Source organism: Pseudonaja textilis, chromosome 16 (genome assembly GCF_049901715.1).
Source record: "Pseudonaja textilis isolate UNSWEBS1 chromosome 16, rPseTex1.2, whole genome shotgun sequence".
Classification (NCBI taxonomy): Eukaryota; Metazoa; Chordata; class Lepidosauria; order Squamata; family Elapidae; genus Pseudonaja; species Pseudonaja textilis.
Window position 1 is genome coordinate 6,944,125 of NC_142005.1, and position 26,116 is coordinate 6,970,240.

At 51.7% G+C, this 26,116-nt stretch overlaps 1 protein-coding gene across 3 annotated transcripts; it reads right to left on the bottom strand.

Annotated features, from left to right (window-relative positions):
- Positions 1–25,783, bottom strand: MTA2 (metastasis associated 1 family member 2). 3 transcript variants are annotated; one of them, XM_026716359.2, is made up of 18 exons: positions 25,619–25,783; positions 17,366–17,433; positions 17,106–17,199; positions 13,917–14,034; positions 12,668–12,731; positions 11,656–11,773; positions 11,447–11,549; positions 11,238–11,337; positions 10,345–10,533; positions 8,438–8,512; positions 8,222–8,280; positions 6,766–6,863; positions 6,435–6,574; positions 5,184–5,412; positions 5,005–5,094; positions 3,863–3,981; positions 3,107–3,255; positions 1–949 (listed from the first exon to the last, which is right to left on the bottom strand). In XM_026716359.2, the coding sequence occupies exons 1-18, from the start codon at positions 25,644–25,646 to the stop codon at positions 778–780; spliced, it is 2,013 nt and encodes a 670-aa protein (XP_026572144.1). In that variant the 5' UTR covers positions 25,647–25,783; the 3' UTR covers positions 1–777. The 3 variants fall into 3 exon arrangements, with proteins under 3 accessions (XP_026572144.1, XP_026572143.1, XP_087770011.1); XM_026716358.2 differs by having other exon boundaries at positions 3,107–3,277; XM_087913885.1 differs by having other exon boundaries at positions 17,106–17,216; positions 25,619–25,766.
- Between the last annotated feature and the right edge of the window lie 333 nt (positions 25,784–26,116).

A 26,116-nucleotide genomic window follows, 5' to 3' on the forward strand; every position in this document is an offset into this window, starting at 1 on the left:
TGAAGAAAACGGCATTTATTTCTTTTTTTTGTTGTTGTCATTGTTATAAGAACCAGAGGCTGACTTTAAAAAACCTGACTTTTTTTTTTTTTGCTCTCCAAACCATGTACAAAAAAAGGGAATTCGTCAAAGAAGGGGGGAAAGAGAGGAAATTGGGGGGGATTTATAAGATGGCCACGTTAACAAGGAATCGCCAAGGCTCCTTGTTCCCAAATTGGGGAAGAGGAGGGTTTTTGGGAGGGACAGATTTTAGGGGATCCGAGAAGGACAACCGACACAGAGAAAGAAAGAGGGGGGAAGCGATCCAGTGGTTGAAAAGGGAGACCCCTTCTCCTCCTCCCAATCCCACACCTCTCCTAGCGTCCGCCTCCTCACCCCGTCCCTAAACGAGGAGGAAGGCGGAAAAAACTAAAAAAAAACAAAAAACGAGGGCGCCCCTAAAAAATAAAAAAAATACGGATCCAGGCAACTTTTGTGCATTCGGATCAGCCGGGAGGGGAAGGGAAGGGAAGGGAAGGGGAGGAGAGAAGTACAAATGTAAAATGTGGAAATTAAAAATATATTTATATATAAAAAGAGAGGACCCAACCTGGGGAAGAGGGCAGGCGCGCCCGCCACCCCCCGCCGCACCCCCTCCCCCCACTCCCGGCCCGTTAAGCCAGCGACGGCTCGGCGAAGGGAGTCTCGGAAGGGCCCTCGGGCGTCGTGGATCGTAGCGGGGCTGCTGAGCGAGGTGGCGAGCGGGTTGCTAGAGGGGCTGAGGGAGGAGCTCGGCACTCAGTCTTCCAGGACGATGGGCTCGCTGGTGCTGGCAGGATGGACTGCGGGGGCGGGCAACAGGGGAGCCCCCAGGGGCCGGAGGGGCAGGACCGACTTCACCTTCACCGGCAGGTTGGGACGGCGGGCAGCCCGGCGCATCTCCAGGTGGCTCAGGGCCTTGCGCAGGGCTCTGGGGAAGGAACAAAGCAGAACGGTGGGGTGTTTTTTTTTTAAGGGGGCCCAGGCCTGGCAGGGCAACGTAGACAAAACTTCTGAGTTGAGGAAGAACAGATTCTCCCCCCCACCCCCCAAATTCTCAAGGAGTGTGTGTGTGTGTGTCCCTATTCACCAATCCCCCAGCATCTCCCCGGCTTTGGAAGCGTTTTAATATTCCCAACCAGCAAATCTCCAGCTTGGCCCCTTTAAGAGGGGACGGGACGGGACACTCCAACTCCCAGAATCCCCCAGCTGGCATGCTTTAAGTTTGATTGGCTCCAACTCCCAGAATTCCCCAGCCGGCATGCTTGAAAATGGGTGGATTCTAATTCCCAGAATTCCCCAGCACGCTGGTTGCAGAACTCACAGAATTCCCAGCTGGGGAATTCTGGGAGTTGAAGTCCACACCTCTTAAAATTTTCCCACGGTTGAGTAAACACTGAAATAAGACGGGTGGACTCCAGAACTCCCAGAATCCCCCAGCCAACATCCTTTTAAGAGGTATGGACTCTAACTCCCAGAATCCCCCAGTCAGCATGCTTTCAGTTTGATTGACTTCAACTCCCAGAATCCCCCAGCCAGCATCCTTTTAAGAGGGGTGGACTCCAACTCCCAGAATTCCCCAGCAGGCTGGCTACAGAATCCCCAGTTGGGCAATTCTGGGAGTTGAAGTCCACACCTCTTAAAAATTCCCACGGTTGACTAACACCGAAATAAGAGGGGTGGACTCCAACTACCAGAATCCCCCAGCAGGCTGGCTACAGAATCCCCAGCTGGGCAATTCTGGGAGTTGAAGTCCACACCTCTTAAAAATTCCCACGGTTGACTAACACCGAAATAAGAGGGGTGGACTCCAACTCCCAGAATTCCCCAGCAGGCTGGCTACAGAATCCCCAGTTGGGCAATTCTGGGAGTTGAAGTCCACACCTCTTAAAAATTCCACGGTTGACTAACACCGAAATAAGAGGGTGGACTCCAACTACCAGAATCCCCAGCAGGCTGGCTACAGAATCCCCAGCTGGGCAATTCTGGGAGTTGAAGTCCACACCTCTTAAAAATTCCCACGGTTGACTAACACCGAAATAAGAGGGGTGGACTCCAACTCCCAGAATTCCCCAGCAGGCTGGCTACAGAATCCCCAGTTGGGCAATTCTGGGAGTTGAAGTCCACACCTCTTAAAAATTCCCACGGTTGACTAACACCGAAATAAGAGGGGTGGACTCCAACTCCCAGAATCCCCCAGCAGGCTGGCTACAGAATCCCCAGCTGGGCAATTCTGGGAGTTGAAGTCCACACCTCTTAAAATTCCCAACGTTGAGTAACACTGAAAGAAGACGGATGGACTCCAACTCCCAGAATCCCCCAGCCAGCATGCTTTCAGTTTGATTGAATCCAACTCCCAGAATCCCCCTGCCGGGATGCTTTTAGCTGTGTGGAATTCTGGGCGTTGAAGTCCACACCTCTTAAAGGGGGCCAAGCCTAAGAAAGACCGACCCAGGTCTTGCCAAAGGAGCCTGGCCATTCTAGAACAATGGGTGAGAATCCAGCTGTTTCCACCATTCCGATACGGGGGAATTGTCACCCGCTGTGCCTCGAAGGCGGGAGGGCTGAACCCCCAGATCACCCTTCCCGGGCCAGAGGGGGGGTGGGGGTGGGGGTGGTCGATGAAGTGGCCCGACCCGCCATTACCTTCCCACCAACCTTGCAAGATAGTACCCTCTGAGATACGAGCGGTCTGTGAAGGCTCCATGATTCTTGCAAATCTGAAAATCCATCTTCCTACTCACCCGCCTCGCCTTTACAGGCTAAGAAACTAGGGAGGGTCCCTACTCATCCCTTTGCCTTCTGGGGGCTCAGCTGCCTCTTATCTGACTGTGGCGCTTCCTCTAAAGGTCCTTCCCATAGTGCCATCCCAGGAGCAGAATTTGGGCAAGTCTCAAAGCTTCCCTATCTCTCATCCCCCCCCCCGCCTTAAACTAGGGAGGGTCTCTCTCTCTTTCTCTCTCTGTCTCTCTCTCTCTGTCTCTCTCTCGATTTCCACACACCCCTTTTCGTTCCGAGGGCTCAGCCGCCTCTTATCACTTCCGTCCGTCTCCCCCAGACGCCGCTCCATCGCCCCCCGCCTGCGTACCTGGTGTCCTTGGTCGCCACAAAAACGACGGGATTGGGGGCGTCGGCCGGGTTCAGCTTCTGACGTTTCAGGGCAGGCTGACTGCTTGACCTCATGCCGGACGTTAGGGGCCGCCCATTGGCCGAGAAGGGGAGCCCGCCCCCTGCCACCTGCGCCCGGTCGCACACAGAGCTATCAGCGAGAGGAACACCCCCCCCCAACACAAAGCAGTGTCTACCTCTTGCTTGCGCCCCCGCCCACCTAGCCTCCCCGCCCCCTCCCCCCCTTCAGACCCGCCTCCTCCTGAGTTGCCAGACAAAGGGGGGTTGATGGGATGGTGGCGGGTTTCGAAGGACTGAAGAACCAGCGGTTCTCTGGCCTCAAAAGTGCTCAGAGAGTTTAACAACCGGATCGCTTGAACCGGTGTGAACCGGCTGAATCCCACCACTAGGATGGGAGCAGCCAAGATTTGGGCTGAATAGAATACAGGGTGGCTGTATTTTAAAATGGACGAAAGTGGATGATTCCCACTTTCTGTCGAGATGGAATGAGCAATTACGGGAAGGAGGAAAACCCGCCTAGGTGGACTTCCCGAACTGCAGCCAAAGGACGTGGAGGGTTGTTACCGCGGGCCACTTCTCCGCTTCCTGGCTTTCCAAAACTCGGGATTGGTTTTCCCCTCATTAAATAAAAGCCCCACCCCCTCTCTCCACTCCTCCCAGACAAACTCCCCCGCCCCCCCGTGCAGGCATGTCGGCTCGCAGCTCAGCGACTCACGTTCTCGAAAGTCCGCTTGCCCACGATGCCAGCCAAACCTCGGTTCTGGGTCAGCTGATTCCTGTTGATGGGCGTCTTGGTGCCCCGAGGAGTTCGGGGTTTCAGGGGTGCCTGAGCGGCTGAGAAAAAGACAAAGGAGGATGCTGAAGGTGCCTTCCTATCTTCTCTCTTTCCTTTCCTTCCTTCCTTTTTTTCTATCTCTCGCACTCTTTCTTGCTTTTTGTTCCTTCCTTCCTTTCCTCCCTTTTCTTCCCTCCTCCCATCCATCCATCCATTCTTCTCCCTCCTTTCCCACTATACTTGGCCCCTTCTCCTCTTTCCCTGACCTCCTTCCTTCCTTCCATTTTCTTTCTCTTGTGCACTTTTTTGCTCTTTCTTTCTTGTCTTTTTGTTCCTTCCTTGTTTCCTCCATCTTTCTCCCTCCCTCCTTCCCATCCATCTTCCTTCTTTCTGATTGTACCTGGTCCCTTCTCCTCCCTCTTTTCCTTCCTTCCTTCCTTCCTTCCTTCCTTCCTTCCTTCCTTCCTTCCTTCCTCTTTCTTTCTTTCTTTCTTTCTTTCTTTCTTTCTTTCTTTCTTTCTTTCTTTCTTTCTTTCTTTCTTTCTTTCTCTCTCTCTCTCTCTCTTTCTTTCTTCTTTCTTTCTTTCTTTCTTTCTTTCTTTCTTTCTTTCTTTCTTTCTTTCTCTTTCTCTCTTTGTCTCTCATCTTTTTGTTCCTTCCTTCCTCTCCTCCCTTCCTCGGTCCTTCCTTCCTTCCTTCCTTCCTTCTTCTTTTCTTTCTCTTTTTTTTCTTTCTCTCTCTCTCTCTCTCTCTTTGTCTCTTATCTTTTTGTTCCTTCCTTCTCCCTTCCTCGGTCTCTTCTTCCTTCCTTCCTTCCTTCCTTCCTTCCTTCCTTCATCTCTCATCTTTTTGTTCCTTCCTTCCTTTCCTCCTTTCCTCAGTCCCTTCTTCCTTCCTTCCTTCCCTCCGTTCCATCCATCCATCCACCACCTCTCCTTCCCGATTCTACCTGACCTTCCTTCCTTCGAAGGGAATGAGATGGGGACGTGCATGCGAATCTCCTTTCGCTAACACTTGTCCGGGAAAGTGAGGAAGAGATTCCCCCCTCAAGAGAGAACCAATCACACGCAGGGGCCCCTTACCCAGCTCCTTGATAATGGTCGCCAGAGGAAGACGGGCCGAAGGGTGGATCTTCAGGGGCGTCTTGGCCGCCTTGGGAAGCCGGATCGAGCCTGGAAGGGAAGGAAGAGCCACCACCTTACTTAACAGACCCCCTTCTTCCTGCCCACCCCTCCCCCCCCACACTCCCTCCCCCACCTACACTCAGCCTTGATGGCGTTGGAGTTGATGGGCGCGTAAGGGCGCCGGGCGGCCCGCCGCGGCTGCAAGATATCCCGGCACATGCGCCGGGCGATGCGAGTCAGTTTGGTGGTCTGCAGAAGGAAGGTCTGGCGGTTTTTCGCCAGCAACTTGGCCCGGTTGGCGCTGGTGGTGTACGGCGAAAGGCTCTGGGCTTCTGGCCGAGACGTGTGGCCCCGAGAGTGGGGCTCCTGAAGAGGAGGAGGAGGGAAGGATGGCGTAAGGGACGCAGAGGAGAAGGTTGGTCCACTGGCAAAAGCAACACGCTACAAACTGGGAGACTGGGAGTTCTAGTCCCGCCTTAGCCATGAAAGCCAATTGGGTGACTTTGGGCCAATCACCAGGAGACGTTGAGTTCTAGTCCCGCCTTAGCTATGAAAGCCAACTGGGTGACTTTGGGCCAATCACCAGGAGACGGGGAGTTCTAGTCCCACCTTAGCCATGAAAGCCAATTGGGTGACTTTGGGCCAATCACCAGGAGACGGGAGTTCTAGTCCCGCCTTAGCCATGAAAGCCAATTGGGTGACTTTGGGCCAATCACCAGGAGACGGGGAGTTCTAGTCCCGCCTTAGCTATGAAAGCCAACTGGGTGACTTTGGGCCAATCACCAGGAGACGGGGAGTTCTAGTCCCACCTTAGCCATGAAAGCCAATTGGGTGACTTTGGGCCAATCACCAGGAGACGGGGAGTTCTACTCCCGCCTTAGCCATGAAAGCCAATTGGGTGACTTTGGGCCAATCACCAGGAGACGGTGAGTTCTAGTCCCACCTTAGCCATGAAAGCCAATTGGGTGACTTTGGGCCAATCACCAGGAGACGGGAGTTCTACTCCCGCCTTAGCCATGAAAGCCAATTGGGTGACTTTGGGCCAATCACCAGGAGATGGTGAGTTCTAGTCCCGCCTTAGGCATGAAAGCCAGCTGGATCCTCCTCTCTCAGCCCAACCCACCTCATAAGTCTCTCGTTATTGGAGGAAAAAGAAGGTGTGTTAGTCACCGCTGGACAATTTTTGTATAAAAATAATAGGAAACGTTACACAAAAGACGCCTTTCCTATTAAGCAGACTAATAATTCCTGTCGCGTCCCCAATTGGATAACCAGCATCCAACAGAATCGCTTGTCCCAAGCCAGCTCCCAACCCCTAACACAAAGCCAGAAGGGTGTGTGTGTGTGTGTGTGTGTGTGTGTGTGTGTGTGTTTTCTGTTTCTCTTACTGTGATGCTACGGGCAGCTCCCTCGAGCTGCGTCGGCGTCTTCAGGCCCCCGTATTTCTTCCAGTAGATCCAGCACGAGGCGCAGAGCCGGCACTGCATATTAGGGGGGCCCCAGGCGTACCACTGGGCAGACTGGGTGGCTGTGGGACGAGAGAGGGGCCAAATGAGGACCCCCCATCCACATCTCCCCGCCCCCCCTTCCGCTCCTCCTTTCCGCCTGCTGCAGGGGCTCAGCCCTCTCCGGCGATTTCCCCAGGCGCCCGGAGCAAAGGGAGAGACGATCTGGGTCCTGTGTCCAGCCGGAGGCCCCGATTTCTCGGCAGAGACTTACTGTGGCAACTCTCGCAGGTGAGACCTTTCTGGAAGCCGGCGCCGTTCATTCCGGGCTTGGAGCCCACTGAGATGATTTGGTTCGGATTCGGTTTTGTACTGGGGAAGAAGAGATAAATGGCTCAGTGGGGGTGAGGCGACTCGGCTAGGTTTTATTTTCCCAGGCCCAAAGCCCACAGCCTAGCCTGATTCTGGTGTGTGTGTGTGTGTGTGTGTGTGTGTGTGTGTGTGTTTGCTTGGCGGTTTTCTTGCAGGCGTTTCCTGACCCAACTAGGTGACATTGTCAGTGCTGAAAGATAACGAGGGAAAACCTCACTCCCATCTAGCACGTTCCCTAGCTGGGTCATGAAACGTCTGCAAGAAAACCGCCAAATTCAGAGAGTAACTTGGACACCACAGTCTTCCTCCTCCTCCCCCTCCTTCTCCTCCCCTCCTCTCCACAAACCCGATTCTCTTCTAGCACTGAGGACGTTCCCTAGTTGGGTCATGAAACGTCTGCAAGGAAACTACCAAACTCAGAGAATAACCTGGACCACATCATCTTTCTCCCCTTCTCCTCTTCCTCCTCTCCACAAGCCCAATTCCCTATTAGCACTGATGATGTTCCCTAGCTGGGTCATGAAAGGTCTGCAAGAAAACAGCCCAGCTCAGAGAGCACCAAGGACCCCACAGTCCTCCTCCTCCTGCCCCCCTCCACAATCCCCATTCCTTTCCAGCACTGATGAGGTGAACTAGTTGGGTCATGAAACGTCTGCAAGAAAACCACCAAGCTTAGAAAACATCAAGGACCCCACAGTCCTCCTTCTCCCCTCCACAAAACCTCATTCCCTTCTGGCACTGATGAGGTGGTCTAGGGTGGTAATGAAACGTCTGCAAGCTCAGAAAGCATCAAGGACTCCTCTCTACAAACACCCCTCCCTCCTAATACTGATGTGGTTACCTAGTTTGGTCATGAAATGTCTGCAAGAAAACCACCAACTCCAAGAGCACCAAAGGATTCCATAGTCCTCCTCCTCCTCCTCTCCCCCCTCCACAAACCCCCTTCCCCCTCTAGCACTGATGATGTTCCCTAGTTTGGTTATGAAGCGTCTGGAAGAAAACCGCCCAGCTCAAAGAGAGCACAAGGACCCCCTCAGTTCAACCCCGAGTTACAAATACGCACTTCTATTGATCCCAGATTTGGCTGGGATCAAAACAAGGGATCGGCTTGAATCCACCCCACGTCTGGATAATTACAGAAGGGCTTCTAACCCGGGGCAGAAAAGAATTTGAACCCCAAACCCCGGAATATACAAGAGTCTGCATCTGATACACAAAACCGCCCGTCGCTCCTATTTTTTCTGGGTCTTGTTGGGGTGGGTGGGGGGACTTTTCTCTGCCCCCGATGCAGTCTTGCTACAGAAAAATCGGACACCCGCCCTCCTCAAACCCTGAGAAGGGACGGCCGGAATACTCACTAGGTTGGGATGTACACTTGCTTCAATTTGCTGTCGGCTTCCGCTGCTTTTAACCTTTTCTGCACGGGAAATGGGAGAGAGAGGTCAGCGGAACAGCGTCCCCCCCCCCCCCACAAAAGGGTCCTCTGGAAAGTTTTTATCTCTCTCCGCCCCCCCTTTTTCCAGGAATGGAATCTCCCTCTCTCTAAGAGGAGGAGTAGGCAGAGCCTTCCTCACCTGCTGGATGTATCGGTCTGTGGTTTTCCACATGTAGTAGAACTGGACGATGCTGGCCAGGGACTTCCAAGGGAGCTGAAGGAAAGAAGGGAGGAGTTTTTTTTTTTTTAAAAAAGAGGAGGCCTCACCGTGTTGATGATCGGGGATGAGGGGCTGGGATGACCACCCTGGAAATCCTGGCTCTTTCAGGGTTTGAGATCCAGCTATGAATCATACGGGAACTCCTCGAGTCATGACCATCATGGAGGCCTGGCCGGCACGGTCATAAAGTGAGTCCGCAATTCCAGAAAACCTCCACTCCAACGAATACGCTCGCATACGCTCCAGTCGTATTAAGTTCACGGTGCCTCCCCGTTTAATAATCTGGTCAGTTCTGTAATTTGGGGCTGGGGCGGGGGGGCTGGGACTCCTCCAGTTAACATTCCACCTGCCCTCTTCAAACTTGGGAGAAACTCCCCTTCCGCCATTTTCCCAGGCGTTGTGGAAGCACCTGGTGTCTTAAAATGAGGACTAATAGACTAGGAAACAGTTTCTTTCCCGAGGCAATCATTGTCTTGAATCACACACCGCATTTGTGATTTAGTCCTATGTATATAGTGGCATTTTTAAACGATTTAACTTACTAAATGTTTTAGATAGGTTTTACACTAGGTTTTTTAATTATTATGATTTTAATTATTTTATACTTGTAGTGTGATTGTGAGGCGGTGTTTGAGGCACTGTGCTGGGGTAGCTCTCAAATTTCATTGTGTTCGTGGAATGCAATGACAATAAAGGTAAAATTCAAAAAAAAAAAAATTCAAGTTCAAATATTGGCCTCCAAAGCGGACAGTGAGTTTTTACTATTTGTGTGTGTGCGTGTGTGTGTGTCAGTCATTAAGCAAACACCGTTCGCTAAAGATGGTTTCACCCAAAACTGGAAGTACAGTTAGTCCTCGACTTACAAGCGTTCTGTTTAGTGACCCTTGTCACTAAAATTGTGACACCCTTATGACCCTTGCAGCGGTCAAAATTCATTTCGGGAGTTGGGCTCAAAGGCTCAATCTTTGTGACCGTTGCAGTGTCCATGACAGAGGTGGAATTCAGCCGGTTCTGACCGGTTCCAGAGAAGCGGTAGGGGAAATTTGGAGTAGTTCGGAGAACCGGCCAAACCTGCCTCTAAGTGGCCCCGCCAACCCGATCTCTTCTCTGCCTCCCAAGTCCCAGATGATTTTTGCAGTAACCTTCCCCTGCCATTGTGAAGGCTCCGACATGCACCCTCGTTCAAGTCGTAAGTCTCTAGCCGCATCTCTCAAGAGTAAAAAAGATTAATAGGGGTTGACATGTCGGCGTTTCCTGGGTGCAGCTGACTCTTCAAGACACATCATCCATTTCCCCCTGAGGTCTTCCTCCCACCCCCTGGATCTATATTCTCCAATGGGACACATCCATAGCCAAGAGTCCTCAATCATGCTCTCCAATAATAATCTTGAGCGCCAGAAGCTTTGGCTGCCTAGCAATTATCTGAAGCATTTAAGGAATGCACTACTTTCCGCCCCCACCTCCCTTTCTGTTGGCAACTAAAAAGACCAAAGAAGTATTTTTAGTTGAGAGCCACACACACCAAGCCACACCCGCAGAACCAGTAGTTAAAAAAAAAATGGAATCCCACCACTGGTCCGCGATTCCTTTCTTGCGACCTTCTGACAAGCAACCTCAAAACCTTAAACAACTGCGTGGCTGACTTAAACAGCCACGGTGATTCCCTTAACAGGGAAGAACGGTCGTCAAAGGGGGCACAACGTACTGAACCACCATCTTGCGTCGCGACAGAAGTTCTGGGCTTGTTAAGTCGAGGGCTTAGCGGTGGACGAAAGACGGCCCCCTTTTGCAAACCAGGACCCCCCCCAAGCCACAACCCGACTCACAAAGTCCTGCCGAATGTCGTTGAAGTCCTTGCCGTATTTCTCCAGGGCCTCCTCAAACAGCATGGCTTCCGATGCCGACCACTCCTCCATCTCGTCCCGGCATAGCACGGGCCCACCCTGGGGCACCAAAGTGGACATCGCCTTGGCTAGGTCGTAGCCGTTACGCTGCAGGGTATCCATTGCGTGGAACTGGCGAGAGGGAGAGAGAGGGAGGGGAAAGGGGGAAGCAATGACCAGCTGCCTGTCACAGGCAGAGAAATCACGGAGTGGGGGGTCTTTGGCTCAAAGATCCCTCGCCGTTTTTTCCCCCCACCTTTCTTTGGTTTTTACTAAAGATTTTAGCAGTTGGAAAAGAGAACAAGCTGAAATCGAAGAGAAGATAGAAACAAAAGGGAAAGAGAAGGGAAGTAAATGGATGAGTAAGAGAAGGAAAGGAAGTAAATAGATGAAGAAGGAAAGGATAGGAAAGGAAAGGAGAATGGAAGGGAGGGAGGAAAGGAGGACTAAGGGGGAAGGGATGGAAAGGAAGGGGAGAGGAAAAGAAAGGGGGGAAAAGAAAAAGGCTGAAAGACAGAAAGAGAGAAAGACAGAGGGGGAGGAAGAGAAAGAAGGAAGGAAGGAGGAAAGACAAGCAAGGAAGGAAAAGAAAGTGAAAGGGAAAGAGAAAGGAAGGAAGGGAGAAAGAAAAGCAAGAAAGGAAATGAGAGGAAGAGGGAAGGAGAAAGGAAGGAAGGGAGAAAGGAAAGCAAGGAAGGAAAAGAAAGTGAGAGGGAAGGAGAAAGGAAGGGAGAAAGAAAAGCAAGGAAGGAAATGAGAGAGAGAGAGAGGGAAGGAGAAAGGAAGGAAGGACGGACAGACGGAAGGAAGGGAGGCAGGCAACTGCCCATCCTCACCAGCGTGATGTCCCGAGAAGCCGCCGCCGCGCTCATGTGAAGGCTGGGTTGACGGATGGAGCTGCTGCAGTCGAGGGCTCGCGCAAAGGTGCCCACCGCCCTGAGGCCAGAGAGAGGAGGAGAAGAAGAAGAAGAAACGGGCTAGCCGCGCCCTGCTTTCCACCTGGCCCCAAGCAGCCCCGCCCGCAGCTCCACCCCTGGGGTCTCACCGAGCCACCACGAGGAACTGGTCGATCTGCCGGTCGGTCAGGGGGTTGTCCGGATCCCACACCTTCATCTCCATCTTCTGCTGGTTCCGGTTGTCGGATTCCCCTGGGGAGGACGGAGGGAGGGAGGGAGGGGGGGGTCAGCCCTGGTGGTCGGCCCTGACCCCCCCCCCGTCGCCCCAGGGTTGGAACCCGGAGCCGCCCTCGCTCACCTTCCGCGAGTCGCTCGGGGATCTCCGCCTGGTACTTGCAGCCCACCCGGATCTCCCCTTGGTCGGCCAAGAGGGTCTTCTGAACGGGGTCAAAAACCAGCGAGTAGAAAAAACAGTCCTGGGAAAAGGAAGAGAGAAGCGTTGCAGGCCGTTTGCGGAGAATCCACCTGCCTGGCCTGCTCTTCTGTCCTCTTCCCTCCGTCCCTCTCTTTTCACCTTCCTTCCTTTACTCCCTCCTTCTTTCCTCTATTCCCTTCCTTCCCTCTCCACTTTCCCTTCCTCTCCTCCCTCCCTCCCTATTTTCCTCTCCCGTCCATCTCGTCCCTCCTTCCTTTCCTTCCTCTTTTCCATCCTTCCTTTGCTCCCTCACTCCAATCCTTCCTCTTCCCTCCCTCCTCCCTTTTCTTTTCCTCCCTCATTTCTCTTCCCTCCCTCCTTCCTCTCCTCCCTCCCTTCTCCTTTCCTCCCTCCCTTTCCTGCCTCCCTCCCTCTTTTTCTTCCTTCCTTTCCACACTCCCTCTTTTCCTCGCTCCCTCCTTCCCTCCATTCCTTGTTTCTCCTCTTTCCCTCCTTCCTTTCCTCCCTCCCTCCTTCCATTCCTTGTTTCTCCTCCCTCTCTCCCTTTTTCCCTCCCTCCCTCTTTTCCTTCCTTCCTTCCTTTCCTCCCTCCTTTCTCTCCTCTCCTTCCTTCCCTTCCTCCCTTGTCCAAGGGAGTCAAGAGCCTCAGTCACGGAAGCCCAGATCTCAGCATTCTCTGAGGAACCTCCACATTTGCCGTCTTCCCTGCCTTCCAGCCCTGCGAGGTAGTCCGGAGAAGCTGCAGGAGCGGGAGAATCCAGCTCTGCCTTGAAAGCCCCTCTCCCCTCCTTTCCTTTTGCTCTTGGGGGGGTGGGTGTCCCTTCCCAAAACGTCCCCCAGGCCCCTATTCCTGCGGCAGGCCGAGGCCTCTCTTCCCTCTTCCGTGCCTGCAGCTCCCAAGGCCGTTCCCGCACCTAACCCTGCAGCGTCTCACCTCTTTGTCCAAGTACTGGCTGAGGATATCCGTTTCGTTGAGGAGGGTAACGCTGCACTTCCCCCTGCAACCAAACAGAACAGGGGATCGTAAGTCTCGGACTTACGGCAGTTCGCTTCGTGACGGCCCGAAGTTAACGACGGCTCCGAGAAAAGGAACTTAGCGCCCCTTTTTTTCCACGCTTATGACCACTGCAGCCACCCCGCGGTCACGTGATGACAACTGGAACGCTTGGCAACGGCCCCAGGAGTCACCCGATTCCCCCTTTTGTGACCCTCTGACAAAACAAAAGCCAACGGGGGAAGCCGGATTCACTTAACAACAGTTGTTACTCATTTAAAAACCGCCGGGATGCACTTCACAAATGCGAGGAAAGTCGTCAAATTGATACGGGAGAAATTCCTCACTCAGCAACGTAAAATCTGGGGCTCAGCTGTAAGCCGTAAGTCGAGGACTACCTGTATTCCTGCACTCTGCTCTTATTATCAGCCTCGTGACATGTGATGACCCAAAGGGACGTGGCACAAAGGCAACACAGTTAATAAGAGTCCTTTTATTATCTCCAACTTTGCCCTCAAAGTCCTGGTTATCTTCGGGCTGGAGAAAAACTCTCCCAGGAACAGCCTTTGGCTGCAGAGAATCAAGTCCAAAACAAGGTCAACACAAACTGTAACTTAAACTCCAAACAAACCAAACTGAAGTAATTAGCTTGACAGGGCATGAGAAGGGATTTCAGGCTTGAAGGCATGGCAAAACTCACCCAGTTGGGAAGACGGCAGGAACACAAGCCATGACAAGATAAAGTCACGTTTGCTCACAACAACTTGATGCGCGCAGCTTCCTTTTTCATAATACTGTGTTCCCAGCTGCAGCTAATGAAGGGAATCGGGGCCTTTCCTCCCCCATAGGCCATGCAACCCACGTTGCTCCCTTTTCCATTCCTCCCTGCATGCCCTAGTATGAAGAGGGGGTGGTGGGCCTGGGTCTTCCTCTAAACTCCCTCTCCCTTGTTCTACTTCTACCCTGCTCTGCCCAGCCAGACTTTGCTCTTCCCCAGTTTCATCCACAGCCAAAGGAGCCACACTCCCACTCCCTGTCAGCTATTTGGCTTCCTCCTCCGAGTCAGATTCCGACAGGGGCATGACATGACGACGGGTTCTGTTATTTAATGGCAGATTTCTAGGCAGAAATATTTACAGGCCGCGATGAGCAAAGGATTTCGCGTCCGAGTCTTTAGAAAGCTCCTCACCGTATGTGGGTGGCGGGCAGGGACTCGAACTGACGGGACAAGAAGAGCTCGCGATGTTTCAGCTGGTGCCGCTGTTGCTCCGAAACGGACGGCTGCTTCGACTCCTCTTCAAATTCTCCTGGAATTCATTATTGTTTTTTTAATCAGGCAGATGAGACCACAGATGGGGAGTGCAAAAGAGAGAGAGAGAGAAGCGCTTCGGGCGATTCCATCTTACTCAGGCGAAGGGGCAATTTGGGCCTTCCCCAGGGGACCCAGCCGCCTCTGGTGCGACCAATGAGACGGTGCATAAAGATATGTTTACAACCAAGCTTAAAAGGGATCTCCAAATCCATTTGAAAAGTGGCTTTCTAAAGGTGCAAGGATCCATCATATATATATATATATGATGCACAATCTTCTAACTTCTGGTCCTTGGACAATGAGAAATATATATATATATATATTTATTTTTATATATATATATATATATATATTTCTCATTGTCCAAGGACCAGGAAGTTAGAAGATTGTGCATCATTTGGGATTCTTGGGAGGGATTTAGCTCTGCCAGGCTCTTAAGCCAATATTACAACCCATCACTCTGGACCAGGGTTTCTCAATTTTGGTAGCTTTAAGAGGGGTGGACTTCGACTCCCAGAATTCCCCAGGCACCAGGGTTTAAGAGTGGTGGGCTTCTACTCCCAGAATTCCCCAGGCACCAGGGTTTAAGAGGGGTGGGGTTCTACTCCCAGAATTCCCCAGGCACCAGGGTTTAAGAGGGGTGGACTTCGACTCCCAGGCTTCCCCAGGCACCAGGGTTTAAGAGGGGTGGGCTTCTACTTCCAGGCTTCCCCAGCCAGTTCTGGGAATTGGAAGTCCACCCATCTTAAAGCTGCCACGGCTGAGAAACACTCCACTCAATCAAATGGAAGGCAGGGATTACACCCCCACCCCCACCCCACCGAAGGAACTGCTGTGACTCAGTGAGATGTCTGTTGCTTGCTGTGTCCCAGGCTGTGTAATCCACTTTGAACAAAGGCTACTTAAGCTGAAAGAGGGAGAGGGAGAGGGAAAGAAAGAAAAAGAAAGAAAGGGAAGGGAAGGGAAGGGAAGGGAAGGGAAGGGAAGGGAAGGGAAGGAAGGAAGGAAGGAAGGAAGGAAGGAAGGAAGGAAGGAAGGAAGGAAGGAAGGAAGAAAGAAAGAAAGAAAGAAAGAAAGAGAAAGAAAGAAAGAAAGAAAGAAAGAAAGAAAGAAAGAAAGAAAGAAAGAAAGAAAGAAAGAAAGAAAGAAAGAGGAAGACAGACAGACAGACAGGTAGGTCTCCCTTTTTCAGTTTGCTCGCCCTAAAATCTACACCTTCTGCCAAGATGCCTTTACTCTTTGGAACAAAGCCTTCTGAACACAATTTTCACACCCTCAGATTTCTCAGCTCAGGAGCCTTTGTGCCCCCAAGGCCACTAGTGTGTGTGTGTGTGTGTGTGTGTGTGTGTGTGTGTGTGTGTGTGTGTGAAGGAAACCAGATTCTAATCCCTCCTCCCCTTTCTGCTCTCCTGCAAAGTCTGCACCCTGCTTTCCCCTCCTCCTCCTCCTCCTCTCTCCAGAAAACACACACACACACACACACACACACACATTCCTGGGCCTCTTCAGAGCACCCCTCGAGCATTGTTCTTCTGCCCGCCACCCCACCCCTTTCTTTTCTTTTCTAGAGCTTGGCAGTGCCCCAAAGAGGTGGGGAGGAGAGGAAGTGGATGGCTGCTCCCTCCCCTTCCCACCTACACGCACACGCACACACACACACACCCTTGGTGCTGGGAAAGGGAAGGGTGGGGTGGTCAGGCAATTCTCTGCAGGGATTGGCCGCCTGGGGGGCGAAAGGAGCACCCTCCTCCACCTCTGCCCAATCAGCAAGACCGCTAAGGTCACAGCCCCTGCGGGAGGCTGGGAACCCCCAGAGAAATCCCTCCTCTTCCTCTTCCTCCTCCTCCTCCCCACCAGGCGCACAGCTGCAAAACCTCCTTCGGTTAACCTTTCAACCGCTGGGGGTTGGGCAGGCCGAGCTGTCAGCACCTGCCTTGCCCTTCTTGGCTCGGCCTTTTTCCCCCTGCTAGGCACTCTCCACCCCCACAGCCCTAGAGGTGTGGGGCACCCAGCTCTGCACCAAGCTGGTACACACAACACAACAACAACCCAGACAGTCCCTTTCCTGCTCTTCAGTATTCCACCTGCGAGCACACACACACACACACACGCAAGCACATGTATGTCAGTGTGTGTTCTGGACGCACCCTAGCTGGCAAGTTTGATTCTGGCTGGGCCCAGCAGAGAGTGGGGCAATTTTTTATAGCCGTTTCTCTCTCTCCCCCCTTCCCCACTTTCCTTATTGCTGCAAGGAGGAGAGGGTGGGGTGGGGGAGGGAGAAATCTATGGCCCCCACACCCCACCGGTGAGGCCCTTCTACCCATCTCAAAGCACGGCTTGTGACCTTCCCTGCAAGGATGGAGAGACGAAGGGAGGGGGAAAAAAGGGAGGTGGGGAGGAAAGAAGGAAGGAAGGTGAGAGAGAGGGAGGGGGAAGGGAAGGAAGGGAGAGAGGGAGGAAGGAAAACTAGAGGAGAAAGAAGGGAGGGAGGTGGGAGGGAGGGAGAGAAGAAGGGGAGTGGGAGGGAGGGAGGAAGAGGGAGGGAGGAAGGAAAGGGAGGGAGGGAGAAAGGGAGGGAGGGAGGAAGGATAAGGGAGGGAGGGAGGAAAAGGGAAGAAGCGAGGGAGGGAGAGAGGAATGAGAAGGAAAGAAGGAAAAGGGAGGGAAGAAAAGAGGAAGGGGAGGGAGGGAGGAAGGTGAGAGAGAGAGGGAGGGGGGAGGGAAGGAAGGGAGAGAGGGAGGAAGGAAAACTAGAGGAGAAAGAAGGGAGGAACGTGGGAGGGAATGAGGAAGGGAGAGAAGAACGGAAGAAGGGGAGTGGGAGGAAGGAAGGAAGAGGGAGGGAGGAAGAGAGAAAGGGAGGGAGTGAGGATGAGGGAGGGAGGGAGGGAAAAGGGAAGGAGAGAGGGAGAGAGGAATGAGAAGGAAGGAAGGAAAAGGGAGGGAAGAAAAGAGGGAGGAAAAGAGGGAGGAAGGAAAAGGAAGGGAGGGAGGAAGGAAGGAAAAGGGGAAGGGAAAAGAGAGGGAGGGTCCCACCAGGAGCCCCCGGCCACTCAGGCCACTCACGAGCGTTGCTGTCAGCCAGGCTGTTGAGGCTGCTGGAGATGTCCCTCCGTCGGAAGAGGCAGACCACTTTCGCCTCCACGTTGCCATTGGCCGTCTGGAAGGGGAGAAACGCTGCTGGCCAATCAAATGCTCCACCCTAGAGACCCCCCACCCACCCCCAAGCTCCGTAGTTACCCCGGTCCCGACTCGGATGCAGCGGATCCGCCTCTCCCGGGAAAAGCAATCGCCCGCCCGCCAGCCCAACCCCGTGCGACCCCTACCTTGTTGAGCTCCTCGATGCGACGGACGAGGTAGGGATTGCTGGAGGAGTTCTCAAAATAGACATAATCTGGAAAGAGGAGAAAGCAGAAGGAGCGAAGTGAGGAGGAGGAGGAGGAGGAGGAGGAGGAGGAGGAGGAGGAGGAGGAATATAACAACCCAAAGGGACATTTTATGGAGAAGAGCAAGAAAGAGGACTAGGGGTCCGAAGGCGAAGAATTGGGGAGGTCTCTAGTTGAATGAAAAGGAGGACCAGGGAGAAGACGGCAGCAGCCTTCCAATATTGGAGGGGCTGCCCCAAAGAAAGAGGCAGTCAAGCCATTCCCCATTGCTTGCACGAGTCTCTTTTGACATCGAGGGTTTGGCTCAGACTTGGGGGCCTGTTGAAGAATTTAACTTTGCAATATGCCAAAAAAAAAACCAACCCTGTCTTTTCAACGTTCCATACCAAGAGCCCTAAACTTACAGTGCCTGGACAACGGTCCTTGACTTAGGACCACAACTGGGATCAGGACAACTGTCCTTGACTTAGGACCACAACTGGGAGCAGGACAACGGTCCTTGACTTAGGACCACAACTGGCAGCAGGACAACGGTCCTTGACTTAGGACCACAACTGGCAGCAGGACAACGGTCCTTGACTTAGGACCACAACTGGCAGCAGGACAACGGTCCTTGACTTAGGACCACAACTGGGAGCAGGACAACGGTCCTTGACTTAGGACCACAACTGGGAGCAGGACAACGGTCCTTGACTTAGGACCACAACTGGGAGCAGGACAGCTGTCCTTGACTTAGGACCACAACTGGGAGCAGGACAGCTGTCCTTGACTTAGGACCACAACTGGGAGCAGGACAGCTATCCTTGACTTAGGACCACAACTGGGAGCAGGACAGCTGTCCTTGACTTAGGACCACAACTGGGAGCAGGACAGCTGTCCTTGACTTAGGACCACAACTGGGAGCAGGACAGCTGTCCTTGACTTAGGACCACAACTGGGAGCAGAATTCCCATTGCTCAGCCAGGAGGGAAGAGTGCAGAGAAGAGCAACGAAGATGATTAAGGGCTAAAAAACTTATAATCAAGAACGCTTGCCGGGAATGGGTATGTCTAGTTGAATGAAAGAAACGATTAGCGGGGTGACCTGATAGCAGGGTCCTGATATGTGAGGGGCTGCCCCAAAGAAGAGGGCAGGGTCAACTTATTCTCCCAAGCCCCAGAAGGCAGGACAAGAAGCAACGGATGGAAACTAATCAAGGAGAGAAGCAACCTAGAACTAAGGAGGAATTTCCTGACAGAGAGAACAATTGACCAGTGGAACTCCTTGCCTCCAGAAGGTGTCAATACTCCAACACTGGAAGGTTGTAAGAAGAGAGTGGATAGGTATTTGTCTGAAATGGGCAAAGGACAGGGGCTTCCCAGCTGGGGGTGCAAGACTATATTCCAGGGGGGGTTGAGAAAATTTGAGTTTAGAAGTTTCAAAATTATAGCGTGCGTGCAGGATTATAGGCGTATAATTATTTACTTTTGTAAGGGGTGTGAGAACGTATCAGCAGCTTTCTAGGGGTGCGGGGTATAGAAAAGGTTGGGAACCCCTGGTGTAGCGGTCTCCTGCTTGAGCAGGGGGTCGGACTAGAAGACCTCTAAGGTCCCTTCCAACTCCGTTATTCTCAGGCAGCTGGACCTATTTTTAGCTGCTGTGGGTGGATTCCGATTTTGGACTTCAACCTCCAAGCCTTCTCCAGGGGTTGGCGGGGAAGCAACCGAGCGCACAATGGAGTCAAGAAACACACACAAAAAAACACACATCCTGAATCGCTAACAGCCACCGAAATTACTTCCTGGTTTCTTTAAACATGACAACTGACTCCTAGCTTTTCCGCTAAATTTTGATTTTGCAACTTAATTATCGGGGGAAATAAGGGTGGGGGAGTTGCTTTTGTCAGAATCATAAATCCAACTGTTTTGGCCTGAGTGCAATTTGCCAAAACGTCCCCTAAACTCCAGAGTCAAAAATTTGGGCAGAATTATTATTACCAATTTTCCACACGGTGAGAAACCTTCAGGTGTTTTCGGCATTCTGTTTGTAGGAAATCCAGCTAGCCCTGGGTTTATTGAACGAACCCTGGCTTAGTGTGAGCAAGCAGGTTATTTTTCCATGAGCAAGCAGGCTATTTTTTTAAACACGCAAGTAAAACAGCAAAAAGCCTGGACTTCCTCAAGTCCCTCAGCAAAAATCCACAGCGGAATCAAGATTGCAACAGGGGATTTTTGTTTTCCCGGGGAGGAAATAAAAATAACTTTATCATCCGAAGCAGCGTTTCTCAACTGAGCCCAAAATTTCTGTGCTTTGAGCGAGACGTTCCTTGGGTGAATTTTGCCCCCGTTTTACGACCTTTCTTGCCATGGTTGTTAAGCGAATCACCAGTTATGTCAATCACCTGGTTGTTAAATGGATCCGGATTCCCCATCCACCTGGCTTGTCGCAAAAGGGGTGGGGGTGTGATGTCGTGTGACCTTGAGACACTGCCAGTGTCATCAAGATGAACTGGTTGCCAAGGGTCTTGAATTCGGATCACACAACCCCGGGGAGGCGGCAACGGCCTTCGGTGTGAAAAATGGTAGTCGAGGGGTGGTTTGTTTTTTTTCCAGGGCCGTGGTAACTTTGGTCACTAAACGAACTGGTGTAAGTCGAGGCCTACCTGTAATCCACAGCCAAGTTCCTCAAGGTTAAAGTCCTCCACTTTGAGAGGTGTGGAACTTCGACTCCCAGAATTCCCTTTCTTGGGTTTTTGGGGGGGGGGGGATTTCTGGGAGTTGAAGTTCACTTATCTTAAAAGTTGCCGTATAGTAACTTTACAACAGAGGCTCTACATCAGGGGTCTCCAACCTTGGCAACTTGAAGACTTGTGGACTTCCGTTCCCAGAAGCCCCCCCCAAAAAAACCAGGAAAGGGAATTCTGGGAGTTGAAGTCCACAAGCCTTCAAGTTGCCAAGGTTGGAGACCCCGGCTCTACATTAAACGGTCATTTGGCAAAGAAACTGTCATTTGCCTGGTTGGAAGGACATGTAAAGTCCCCGCTGACCATATATCCTGCCCTTGCATCAGCCTCAGGATCCAGGTAGTTAATAATTCTATTTTCAAGTTTCACTTCCTCCTTCGAAGGTTGAGAAGCGACAGTAAAGTTTCCTGCCATTCGAAGGACGGAAGGAGGGGAAATCTCAACCGCGGGCAAATCAGTCCGAAAAGCCCACCCCATATTTCTAACCCCACCCCCAAAGCCTGAACAATTTAACAGATAACAGATAATCAGAGTTGGAAGGGATCTTCTAGGTCATCTAGTCCAACCCCCCCACCCAAGTAGGAGACTTTACATACCATTTCTGACCAAGTCCAGTCTCTTCTGGAAAGCTTTCAGAGATGAAGCTCCACTGAACATAGAATAATAGAGTTGGAAGGGACCTCCTAGGTCATCTAGTCCAACCCCCTGCCCAAGCAGGAATGCCTACAACCATTTCTGACAGATGGGAGTCCAATCTCTTCTTGAAAGTCTCAAGTGATTTGGCAGGGAGATTAAAAAAAATACGGGCATTCCTCGACTGACAAACAGTCCGTTTTAGCAACCAAGTTCAAAGCGGACTTAGCACCGCTTTTCACACACTTACGACCGCTGCAGCGTCCCCATAGTCACCTGATCCAAATTCGGATAATTGGCCACTGGTTCAGATTTATGACACTTGCACACACACTCGTGTGTGTGTGTGTGTGTGTGTGCATGATCCCCTTTTGCGACCTTCTGACACGCCAAGTCAATGGACAAGCCAGATTCGCCTGACGACTGAGTTTACTCACTTACAGAACTGCAGTGATTCCCTTAACAACTGTGGCAAGGAAGGTCATAAAATGGGGGCAAAGGGGGCTGAAAAGATGTTTCACTCGGCAACATGCATTTGGGGCTCCGTTGTGGTCATTAAGCCGAGGTCTGCCTGTAATAATCAACATCTCTGCCCATCCCAGGTCCTTGGGGATAAAAATGCTACCCCAGTTTAAACATCGGGCTGACTGTGCTGGACAAACATATTCATAATAATTCTATTTTCTTAAAAAAAAATGTATTTCCATTGGAAGTGCTTTTTTGGATCTCCAGGGTGTCCCTGGGAACGTCCTTTATTTGTCCTCCAATCAAGGACAAAAATCACACACACACCCCCCCCAATGAAGAGAGCCAGTGTGGTCTTATGGTTAAGGCACCAGGTTGTAAAGTGGAAGACCCTGTGTTCTAATCCTACCTTAGCCATGAAAGTCAGCTGGGCGACTTTGGGCCAAACACCAGGAGACGGGGAGTTCTAGTCCCTCCTTAGGCACCAAAGCTGGCTGGGGGATTTGGGGCCAAGTTCCTCTTTCTCAGCCCAACTCACCTCACAGGGTTGTCATTGTGGGGAAAACAGAAAGCAGAGGAGGCTATATTTGCTGTCTTGCATTATTTGTAAAGTAATAAAGATACAAAAGTACACAATTCAGAATGTCGTGCCCATTCTTAAAAACGCAATTTCTCTTTGAAACTCTGTCGTGTAGTTAAGAAAGTCAACACTGGGACTTGGATTGTAACTAAGGTGGCTCCCTCTTCCCTATTCTCATAACAGCTGGGCTGGCTAGGATTCATGGCCTGTTGTAGTCCAACCCTTCTGAAAAAGTCCAAATTAAGAGAAGGGGAGTTGTAATAGCAATAAATCTGGAATCATGGCACCAACAGAGTCTCAATGCTCTGGTTAATTTTTTTTTGCTCTTTGGCACAAGCAATAGATGATAGCACACTTCCCAGTTTTAAACTGGAAAGTGGCAACTTCGCAAACCTTGTAGAATCCTGTCTGTGTATAGAAACAGGACAAAAACACAATTTGATTCTTACTTGACCAGCATTAAACGCAATAAACACAATCTCAAAGTTAGGTGAGGGCTTAAAAAATATGAAACATAAATAAATATTTCTCCTTTTCTCCATTCAGTCCCATTAAACATAGCAATCCGACAAACCTTTTGGATATCTCTGAATTCAAAATGAAGGTGGTACCCCCTTAAGTCTAAGATTAGACTACTAGCTGTTCCATCTATATTCTTGCATAATATTTATAGCAGTTGGATAAACCAGGGCAAAGTAACCTGGCTGCTGTTTTTAAATTCTACACCTACAATTGCTGACCTTGGAATCTTAAGGACAAACCAACATATCTTGGCCAGGCAAAGAAATTGTGGGCTTGGCCCATTCATAACTGATCTATTCAAAGGAATTCAAGTTGTCATATCTGGGTGAGACCACTGCCCCTTGTTTGACATGTCACCAAACGCTAGGTTTTTCTCTTTTGATCATCTGAGTCCGTTTCCATTGCTATTAAAAAAAAAAAACCTTAGGCCTTCCTAAGGCACTACAACCAACATCGGTCCGGTTCTGATGGAATCCGTAAAAGAGCAAAGAAAAACTGATGTTGGATCCAGAGAGGCTATAGAGAATTTAAGCAGGAGAATCCATCCAGGTGTTAAGATTTGGAGACTTTTAGCTAAAAAGACCATCTTCAACTCTTCGGAACAGAGAAAACTTTTTGAGGTTTTCATGCAAAGCCAATTCTTTTTGTTAGGGCGCCCAACATTTTTCGTTGGCGACACCAAGGTTCAGAACTGGACTTTCTTTCTACAGGTGAGATGGAAGACACCAGGCTGTTCAGCCTGATGGTGCGCAGCAAGCGAAACCGGCTGAGACAGCGGTGGGCAGGCAAAATGGATTCTGCACCGACCAAGGAAGAAGGGATAGAATAGATTGGCTGGATCAAACTCAAGATCTTCATTTCATGCCTTAGGCATGAAAGCCGACTGGGTGACTCTGATCCAATTGCCAGGAGACGGCGAGTTCTAGTCCTGTCACTTAGGCATGAAAGCCGACTGGGTGACTTTGGGCCAATTGCCAGGAGACGGCGAGTTCTAGTCCCGTCTCTTAGGCATGAAAGCCGACTGGGTGACTTTGATCCAATCACCAAGACACTGGGAGTTCTAGTCCTGCCTTAGGCATGAAAGCCGACTGGGTGACTTTGGGCCATTTGCCAGGAGACGGTGAGTTCTAGTTCCATCTCTTAGGCATGAAAGCCGACTGGGTGACTTTGATCCAATCACCAAGACACTGGGAGTTCTAGTCCTGCCTTAGGCATGAAAGCCGACTGAGTGACTTTGGGCCAATTGCCAGGAGACAGTGAGTTCTAGTCCTGCCTTAGGCATGAAAGCCAACTGGGTGACTTTGATCCAATCACCAAGACACTAGGAGTTCTAGTCCTGCCTTAGGCACGAAAGCGGCTGGGTGACTTTGATCCAATCACCAAGACACTAGGAGTTCTAGTCCTGCCTTAGGCACGAAAAGCGGCTGGGTGACTTTGATCCAATCACCAAGAGACGGAGAGTTCTAGTCCTGCCTTAGGCATGAAAGCCGACTGAGTGACTTTGGGCCAATTGCCAGGAGACGGTGAGTTCTAATCCCGTCTGTTAGGCATGAAAGCCGACTGGGTGACTTTGGGCCAATTGCCAGGAGATGGTAAGTTCTAATCCCATCTCTTAGGCATGAAAGCCGACTGGGTGACTTTGATCCAATCACCAAGAGATGGGGAGTTCTAGTCCTGCCTTAGGCACGAAAAGCAGCTGGGTGACTTTGATCCAATCACCAAGAGACGGGGAGTTCTGCCTTAGGCAAGAAAACTGGCTGGATGACTTTGGGGCAGTCCCTCTCTCTCAGCCCCAACACAACTCACAGGGTTGTTGTGAGGAAAAGAGGAACGGGAAGGCATGTTGGATATATTTGTCACCCTGAGTTATTTCTGAAAATAATAAAGGCAGTTTAAAAATAAAATAAAGTTTGCTGTTATGTCTGCCCTGGCTATTCTTTAACCGAACGGGAAAAAGCTAATTATAACCCACCTACCCATTTATTTTTAGCTTCTCTGCCAATCCCATCAAGATGCTTTCACCCCTGTCTTTATCTCCATTCGTAAGCGAACTATTTAATTTTTTTTCCTTGCCCTCCTAAATGGCTCCATTTTCTCAATCAAGTTGCTTTTCATATGCATGTTATGCTCGCGCTCGAGGATTTCCGCATGGCACATCAGGGGTTTGGCCGGGGATGAGGGGAATTCTTGCCGAGCACATTTGGAAAGTGCCCAGGGGTGTGTGTTGAAAACTTAGTAGGGGATGATGGGAGTTTGGGTCTAACACATCTGAAAACATGCCGGGGGGTAAAGAGCTGAGCTGGGGATGATGGGGTTTATTGCCCTGAAAGTGCAGGGGATGGAGAACTCAGCCGGGGATGATGGGAGTTCTAGGCTAGCCCACCTGAAGATTGCCAGGGGACGGACAGTTCCGGCTGAGGATGATGGGAGTTCTAGTCTATAACCTGGAGAATGCTAAGAGATGGGGAGTTCAAGCTGAGGACGATGGGCACTGTAGCCTACACATCTGGAGTGCCAGGAGATGGGAGAGTTCTGGCTGTGGATGATGGGAATTCCAGCCTATAACCTGCCAGGGGACTGAGAAGTGAGGCTGAGGATGATGGGCACTATAGACTATAACCTGGAGAGTAGCAGAGGACGGAGGCTGAGGATGATGGGTACAGTCACCCACACACCTAAGAGTGCCAGGAGGAGATGGACAGAGTTCAGGCTGAGGACGATGGGAATTAAAAGCCCAGGGCATCTGGGGAAATCCCAGCTGGGGATCATGGGCCTTTGAACCCATCTCACTTGGGGGGAATCCCAGCTTGGAAGGAAGCAGGTCTGGCTGGGGACGATGGGATCTTCAATCCAAGAGGAGTGGATGATGGAACCAGAGATCCAGCGACATTCTGGGGGGGCACCAAGTTGGGAGGGGGGTTGAATTACCTCTTAATAGACAATTCGCCAAAAGAAAAAACATTAAAAAGGGAGGAAGCACAAAAGGGGGACCAGGACCCCCAAGACAAATGGGGACCCCCAAATTCCAACACAGCCCCTCCACCCTCCAAGGGGGCTGTCCCCCCTTCTTTTCAAACCTCCGCCCCCACTTCCTGGTCGGGCTTCCTCCCCCCAAGAGCCCCCGCCCCCAAACCCGGGCTACCGACCCCCGAAGCGACCCAACCCCTCCCCCTTTTGTGCTTTAAATAAAGCCCTCGGGCGCCCCCGCCCGCCCTTCCCTCTCGCCGGGCCAAATAAAAGAGCCAAAGAAGAGCCGCCGCCGCTTCCTTACCGCCCACCCGGTACATATTGGCCGCCATGGCGCTCGGCGTCCCCTTCCCGGCCGCCTCAGCAACTCCGGGCCCGGCCGCTCTTCATCGCCTCCCGCCGCCTCAAGCCGTCGTCGCTCCCCCTCACGCAGCCTGGGCCGGCCCTTCGGCAATCTCCGGAACCGCTCGGGCATTTCCGGTCGGGCTTCGTTGGGAAGCGCAACACCCACCGGAGCTTTTGAGCCAAGCGGCGGAAGCGTCTCGGGCTTTTCCGGAAAAGGAGGTTTCTCCCAGGTCCTGGGATGGAGGGCGGGGACAACTCCCGAGGGACGCCGGAAAGGGACGAAGACGCTCGTGTGGTGTTTCTCCCCGGAGGGCTTCGGGCCACTTCGTAGAAGGCCTTTTTTTTTTTTCCCCACCGAACTTCGGAATGGGCGGGTCTTCGGAGGAAGAGAGGGCTCCTTCGTGCCTTTCCGCCGATCTTCGGCAGAGAGGGTAGAATCGAGTGCTTTCGGGCAACA

Coding starts and splice junctions, on each gene's coding strand:
- MTA2 (XM_026716358.2), bottom strand. CDS start 25,646: ATGGCGGCCAATATGTACCGGGTGGGCG. Junction 17,434..25,618: donor CAATATGTACCGGGTGGGCG/GTAAGGAAGCGG, acceptor TCCTCTTTCCAG/ATTATGTCTATTTTGAGAAC. Junction 17,200..17,365: donor GCATCGAGGAGCTCAACAAG/GTAGGGGTCGCA, acceptor CTCCCCTTCCAG/ACGGCCAATGGCAACGTGGA.